This window comes from Pygoscelis adeliae, unplaced genomic scaffold (genome assembly GCF_000699105.1).
Source record: "Pygoscelis adeliae isolate BGI_AS28 unplaced genomic scaffold, ASM69910v1 Scaffold797, whole genome shotgun sequence".
Taxonomy (NCBI): Eukaryota; Metazoa; Chordata; class Aves; order Sphenisciformes; family Spheniscidae; genus Pygoscelis; species Pygoscelis adeliae.
Window position 1 is genome coordinate 116,575 of NW_008825230.1, and position 7,896 is coordinate 124,470.

Consider the following 7,896-nt stretch of genomic DNA (forward strand, 5'->3'; position numbering starts at 1 on the left):
TTATTTTACTTGCTAGCAATGGTAAATGTTAAACTTCAGGTAGGCAGCTGCGTTTGCTAATTTCACTTCCGAAAGCTGCATCTCTCAAGTATTATGAAGTTCCTAAAAAATGTAATATAAAAATAGAAGACATAATTTCTTCCATGTAGCATCACCCACTGAGGTATGTAGCTTGGGAATTGCCGTAAAAGCCTTATAAACCTAAGAGCTGGGGAAATGAATGTAAAGCAGTACAAATGACAAAACCCTGGGCTTCGCAGGTGGAGATTCTTAATAGTTTCCTTCCTCGATGCCACCTCTGCATTTCCATTCTGATAAAAGATAAACGATAAATGAATTCCTACTAAAAAAAATCGCAGAATACATTGTCTAGCAGCTATATAAAGGATAATAAATATTTATATATATATGAATTATTATAATCGTGAGTATTAGAAGACTAAAAGAAGAAAAGGAGTAAAGTAAATCCATGGCAAATTTAGGGATACAGTTAATAATTCAACACTCATTACACATGCTTCCGTCCTGTGTACTGCATGGAGCAGGATTCCCGTCGAGCAAATGGTTAACAGTCCTGTAGTTTACACTTGTAAGGACTTTAAGGTCATGTGCCATACCTTGAGGATCAAGTTTGATCATGGGTGCCTCTTTTACGTCCTTCATATTATATTAGTAAAAGCAGCTGAGCGTCAGTAATAAGCTATATCCTGCCCCTGACAAATCGGGAGATTTTTGCGGGCATATAGACATGACTGTAAATCAGTGGTAGTTCAGTGATTAGGTAATCAAAAACATAGGCTCATATTATTTTTGGAATGATTGATACAGATTTCCCACGTTTAAAAGTTTAGGGTGGGGTTTTTTTTTGTTAATAAAATGCTATAAGTTTAAAAAAATATATATTCCTACTATTAATTCTGACAGTTCACTTTCTGTCTATTTAATTGCCCTTTTAAAAAAATACAAATGAAAAGGGAATTCTGAAAATCAGAACAGAAACCTTCTGGGAACGTGATGTCCTGAAAAAGGAAGGTTTGTCTATCCTAAATGGTCTCTCATTGATACAGTTGTGAAAAATTCCAAGTTAAGTAAGTTGAAACATGAATGAGACTCAGTCACTGATTTGAAAATATTCACAGTATGTTTGAAGATTAACACTGTTACAATATGCCTTTCCCAAATGCATTAGCAATATCTAACTTGAATTTATTTGAAAACTTTGATCAAAGTAAGATAAGCCTAAAAATCTTTAAAAAAAAAAAGGTTATTGAAAAGAATAGATTTTAGTGCAGTTAAAACAGGTGATATAAAAAGATAATTTCAAAAAGCTAAAACTATACAGATTTTTATGTACTACTGTGCTTGAGATCATTGCTCAGCTACAATTTGCATTGCCCGGACTTCTGATGCAGATCCTGTGTGCTCAGACTCAGATTTGAAGGAGGCTCCTGTACCTCTGAAAATGTCCAAATGAGGCTACTTTACAATATATCTGAAATTAATTTGGCACAGTGTTGTCAGTGCTTCTCTGTATTAGGTCACCAGAAAATATTTAGATCTTAACTAAGTATCTATTTGATTTGATTTTGTTTGTTTACTACTTACTATTAGTATGCAGTAATCCTGAAGGACACTCATTTTTATCCATCTGCATGAAAAGACGGATATTATTATCAACTTGTTTGAGTGGATAGTGCTTCAATTTATGACTTTTCTTCTGTCTTGCAATCATGTGGATTATAGTAATGAAGCCAGGATACATTTTCTCATACTTTTCAGACTCATCAGCAGTGCAGCGGAAATCTAATTATAGGTTTGCTGTGGTGATTTCTGTTCTGAAGGGAGTTTAAAATGAGTTACGTAAACAGAACTATGTAAGTCAAGTGTGAAAAAAAGTAAACTAAGGAAATAATGACTAATATGTTGATACGTAGATTCTGATCTGATGTTCAAGTGATATCTAACACAAAAATTGGGTCCAAAAAGTGTTACTGCTCATTCTGAGGAATACTCGCAATGTATTTTGATCTTCTTGGCAAGGCACTGTTCACTCTTTTGGCTGGGTGTGCTGTCTCTGGTCCCGGAGCTGGCTAGTTCAGGCATTGCCAGAGTGGCAAAGCCCTCACGCTGCTGTAGTGGCAGCCTGATAACTAGGCAGCTGGCTACCTGATGGTACTTCATCCTCGGGTTAGGTGCTCCTCAGGTGTGATGCCATCTCTCTGCAAGCCATCCAGGAATCGGCTGCTGGAAGAGGAGGTGACATTCTGTATCCAGCTGGCAGAATTGTTCAGAAGTCAGTGCCCGCTTCTGGCCAGGATGGAGCCTCCTTTTGCTCTGTTCACCCTGCTGGAAACCCCCTCCTGGAGGTAGAGGTCATACCTGGCTTTAGTGACAGAGAAACTGTGCCACTCCAGAATACTGTCTGTGCTACTTGCTTGCCAAAATGCAAAACCCGGGGTTTTCAATTCAGCTTCCAGCTGATTTCCATAGTCACCAAGAAGTATGTACATACACAGAGTTGTTCTCTGCTTTTCTTCTGTGTGAGGTGCATCTAGCTCAGGCGTGCACAGACAACATCTGAGGAATCCCAATTCTGAACTTTCATTTGAATGAAGATCTTGAAAAATTTGTTATTTCTTGAACACCATCTGTGCAGAGGAAGCTTTATGCATCCCAGGCAGCAAAAATGTAGTATATGCATTATCAGGTATTTTGGGGATCCAGTGGCAGCTATACAGTGATTTGAGAGTGTTGGTGATTCCTATGGAGGCATTCCTTTGAGGATGTACTCTGGACTGTTCATATATTTATCAATGAATCACGAAATTCATGAGTATGTTTACTGAGTGTTGTTTAATGAGTGTATGTTTTAATTAATATTCTTAAGTTTCCCCTAAGCTGTCATACATGATGTTTCCTGAAGATTGCAGACCTTTCAATTTACCTGCATTTCAGTGTTGTTTCCACATTGTTCATTTTAGCTATGGCCATTATGAATAATCATCTCAAATTAATGCCATACCCAAGCTGTTTCGGTATGCGTTTATTTAAAAGCTTTAGAGTATTGTTCTTCGTGATAAAATTCTTGGGTCCATCAATTCAATGTGCCTGGGCAGAATAAAATCTTCAGGGAGTTCAGAGCTGGGAAGTAACCTCAGTCAATAGAAGTTCAGCTTTGATTTTCTGTTCCTTTAAAGCCTATTGATTCAACCAGATCTCCCTCTTTGAGAAAAATCCCCCCTGGCATTTTAAGTGGATAACTGCTTTTTAATTCTGTGTTTGTTTCCTAGCTGGGCTCTAGGACCACATTTAATTTTGGAGAAATGCCCCCTCAGCTCTGTTATCTGACTGAATTCTCCTCCCTTTCTAGCTGTCTTCACTAAAAAAGCTAGGGGTGGAAAAGTTTTGCAGATGTTAGGCACAAGACTCGGCAATAACCTCACTGAATGAAAGAGGCAGCCTTTGTTCACAGCTCTTTTCCTGTGCTACCTCCTTTCTGACAGTACTGTTGCGTTTTAATCATCCCTGTTCTAGTCTCAGACTGATGAAACCTTCCAAGAAATCAGTTTTGGGGTACCAGGCTATTATGCTGCTTGAGAAGCCCATAATCTCCCTTTCTGGGGGCTGCATGATGCATTCAGATTAATCAACCAACAGTCTCTGAATAATTCATAGAAAAACTTTATGGAGACCTGATGCTATTCAGAACCACCAGAAAGGTCAATTTGTAGCTCCTTGCTACTGCTAGATATGACATAAAAGAACCGTAAGTCGAAACAGTCTGTAGCATATGTAGAGGAGCAATTCTGTTTCGTTCCTAAGTTCATCAACACTTAAAACGATATGAATGAAATTTCCCGTTATCTGCATCTGGCTGAAGTATCCCAGCCTGCTCCTCACACTTTTCCTGATCTCCAGGAAATACGAAAATACTGACGTTTCTAAGGCAGGCATGTTCGGTATTTTTCAGGAGGGGGTTGTATCTTTAGATGCCCTGTTCTGTCCCCTGATTCTGCCCAATCCATTATATCTGCCTTTGCCCATTCTGTTTTAAAATTTAGAGATTCAGACAATTTATTTTTCCTTCTTGTTTAGTGAAAGATTTTTAAAATGTTTTCTACTCTTTCTGTAAGTCTATTCTTGTCCTGCAAGAGGAGTGAGCATAAACTTCATGGGACACTACTGCCTTTTGCACCCTTATTTTGCTCTTACGTATACATATGCCGTCTCGAGGCTGCAAAGGCTTGTTCATGCTGACCTTTATCATTTTTTGTTTGCTTGTACAGAGTGTTTGTAAGAGTTCATCGTAACTGTTTATAGCAGTCCTAAACTCTCCATTAAATAAAATTTCAACAAGTGACTGTCCTAGTTTCAAGGTTGCTTCTTAGTGGGGAGTCTGAATTCAATTGCCTTTTTCGATATTCTTTATCATTTTTGATACTGTTTTCTCCTGACCATTACATTTTTACTACCTTAGATTAAAACAGAACTGTTTAACATTATATTATTCTTTAAAATGTTCAAACGCATATTAATCAAACTGTCATTACCACACTTGGTATTTCATACCAAATATTAATTTTTTTGTGAGATTGCATGCTTAGCTTTTGCATTCCCTAACAGAGCCATTTCTGGAAAATGGGAATAATATCCAAAACCAATATGTAATTTTATTCCAGCATACACAAACAAATCTATGCCAACCTTGAATCACAGATTTAACTGTTTTGTTTCACAGTTCCTGATATTTTTATGCATTCAATTTATTACCTTTTATTCTGTTTTTGCCCTCGTTTGACCCCTGTGTTACCCTGTTTGACCCTGTTGCCGACTGAGGTTAAACCACGACACTGTGTCATGCAGTGCTCTTGGGTTTTTTGTATTTTTCCATACCTTCATGCTCTTCAGGTATGCACTTCTTTGTTGATTCAGTTTTTACATTTTAGGAATAACCAATTGAGCACTTCAAATAAAATTTCAGCTAAATTCAAGTTCTCATTCAGAGCCGGTGCAGCGATTAGATATCTTGTATAGAGCAGCCAATATAAATAGTTTATTTATTTTTGTATTGTGGCCTCTACAGCAACAGTGCATTAAGGCTGTGTTTGGGAAAGCTTCTTGAGCATGTTTGCATGTACGATGTTGGACTCTGGTACTTGTTCTACCTTTGTTGAAAGCTCTGTACCTGTTGTCTGCTCCTCCTCTTTTCTCTTCTTACATGTTAGTTATAAAAACATACAGTGATTACTGAAACAGTAATTCCATACCCAAGCCGTTTGATGAGGTGGAACACTGTTTCTTAACGGGTCCGTTGTCCCCTGATCCTCACGTCCCATTGGAGCATCCTGATCCCTGTGGTATGCACTCCCGAGGATGTCCTCACCGCATGAAAGACAGAATGATTTTATAACTTCATTTCTTCAGTCTTAAAAATGTGTTTTGTTTTTTTTTTGTTTTTTTTTGTTGTACACACATATACATTGCTTATATTGGAGCTACGGCTTATCTTCTCATCTGCGCATGTCTGATTTGTTGTTCTTGATTGATTTGGGCATCAGAAAGATTAGAGAGTAACTTAGGTTTCTCATAGTCTTTGACTGTGCTCCCTCAGGAGTGAGAGGCTCAGAACACTGTGTCTGTATAGACTTGCCTAAATGGAAGCCCTATATATTTTTAGTGGATTTTTTTTCCTGTTAGTACTAATGCATTTAGATTTTATTTCTCATGCTTGTTTTTTTTAAATAAAAGTCTGTGCCCCCTGAGGGGTGAACTAACATTTTCTAATTTTTATAAGCCTCTTCTCACACTGGTATTGTCTGTAAACACTTGAATCCTTCAGGACCAAAGAATGGAACTCAGTGTCAGTAAACAAATCACGTTTATTGCTTCCTAAGTGTTTACACAATGACAAAAATCAAGCCCCTAGGGAATCATATTGTAAAAAGGAACAGTTGGTTTAAATTAGGTTTCCATGTGAAATATAGCTACTTTTTATGGATGTTGTGGGAACATAAACTGGAAAGAAATTCTGCACACTGATAAAATGAAGGTTTGATTTTTATTTGTTTAAATACAAACAGAATAATGTACTAAGTTAATTTCTGATTCTGGCATTAATTAATCACCGAACAGAAGTTGGTAGTATGGTCACACTTAGGAAGGTGGGGTTTTTTTTCTTTACTTCATTTGTGATCTTGCAGATAGATAATGTGAATTATTTTAAATGTTCAGTGCATATAGGAATTAGCAAATTTGTACATTAAATACAACTACCAGTTTTGTGAAATTAAGCAAAAATAAAAATTCCAATTTATCAATTTTCACTATCCATGTGGTAAGAACAAGGGTTGTTCAGTGTGAGGCTGAGATTTGTAAGCTATGTTAATGAGAATTGACACTGCAGATCTCTCTGGCAGCTTTAGAAATCAGTGTTACCTTAAGCTGTCCATTTTTTTCCGTGGCCTGAATGCATATTCAGAATATCTCATATTAAGATACAGTAGGTTTTTGTTTAATATAAGTATTTCTAGAGTAGTTAATGGTTTAACTGTTGTAACATGAGTATGTCTTGTGTGTAAGGTGTGATTGCAAATCGTACATGATTTGGCTGCAAGTGTATCAGTCAAAATCCTACTTATACCCTCCTGACGGAAGGAAACAAAAAAACCCCACATTATCCATCAAGTATGCATGAACGCTCCAAGTGACATTGCTTTGACTGACTGTGCTGTCCATTTTCTTTTACAAGGTGAGCTTGTGGGTTACCTGGCTGATCCTAACTGCAGGTTCTATGGAGGAGAAACGAGAAGTCTTCTCATATTTAGTACATGTGGCAAAATGCTGCTGGAATATGGGCAACTACAATGCTGTAATGGAATTTCTGGCAGGACTAAGGTACTGGCAACTCTTTTTTTAAATGGCTTTTTAATGGGAGATTACACTGCAGCTTCTGTTAAGCAGATGTCTCTGGAGAACAATGGACTAAACAGAAATCCGTGGCTAAATCACATCATCTCACCCTGTGACTTTCTAGTAATCCCTTTTGGAAAAATGAAGCATGCTAAAAGCCGTTTTTTTCCAAAATGCTCTGGAGACACCGTTGGTTTTCCTGGTACATGCTAACGATGTTACATTAGAAAACATACTTTTTTTTTTTTTTTAAAAACAGAAATTTTTAAAATGTGAAAAGAAGATGGGAAAGCAGTTGTGATTTATCTGTAATCAACTAAAACTAATGTAACTTGGGATTGGAGTTTCCAGAACACAAGTGAAACATAATTGTGGTAGCGTTCTAAAAGGGTCAGTCTTAAATTGTAAAAAGAAAACCAAACCAACACAATACAACAAAAAACCCCAGCAAAACCAACCAAACAGCTAAACCTCTTTTTTTAACGCCTCCAATTTACTTACACTGACTGATGTTGGGATCTCATGCTGTCATGGTCTTATATAGCCAGACCTGCAGTGTCTCCAGGAGAAAGACAGAGTATGGAGTTAAAGACAGTTTGTTGCTAGCTTTCCTACAGAATTGCAGATTCGTACAGAGCCGGGTGAGCAGGAAGGCAGTGCCTTTGCACAGGCAGTTCAGAGAGCAGCAAATTGGACTGAACAGGGAAGAGTTAAGATCAGATTTCCCATCTCTTACCTCTGGCCCTCCTTGTATATCATGTTTGTGTAACAAAGCTTTAAAGTGTTTGTATTGTCGCTCTTTGTGGTTTAATAAGGATTCTCATTGAGCTATTTGTTTACATTTTTGGTGTATAAAACACATTTGAAACACTCATAGACATGGGGAAGTCTTTTTGAGCAGAATGCATGCACAACCTCCAAGCCATGTAAGTCGTAAGGGAAAATGCAAAGCAAATTAAGGGCTTAATTTGATCTCTAATGCATCTG

General features: G+C 37.4%; 1 protein-coding gene across 1 annotated transcript in view; it reads left to right on the plus strand.

The window, feature by feature from the left end:
• PLCE1 (phospholipase C, epsilon 1) overlaps positions 1–7,896 on the plus strand; it is a 102,712-nt gene that overhangs the window by 51,539 nt on the left and 43,277 nt on the right. Inside the window, exon 4 of the mRNA XM_009329287.1 lies at positions 6,749–6,894. Within this exon, the coding sequence (XP_009327562.1) occupies positions 6,749–6,894 (146 nt within the window). The remainder of the gene's footprint in view (positions 1–6,748; positions 6,895–7,896) is intronic.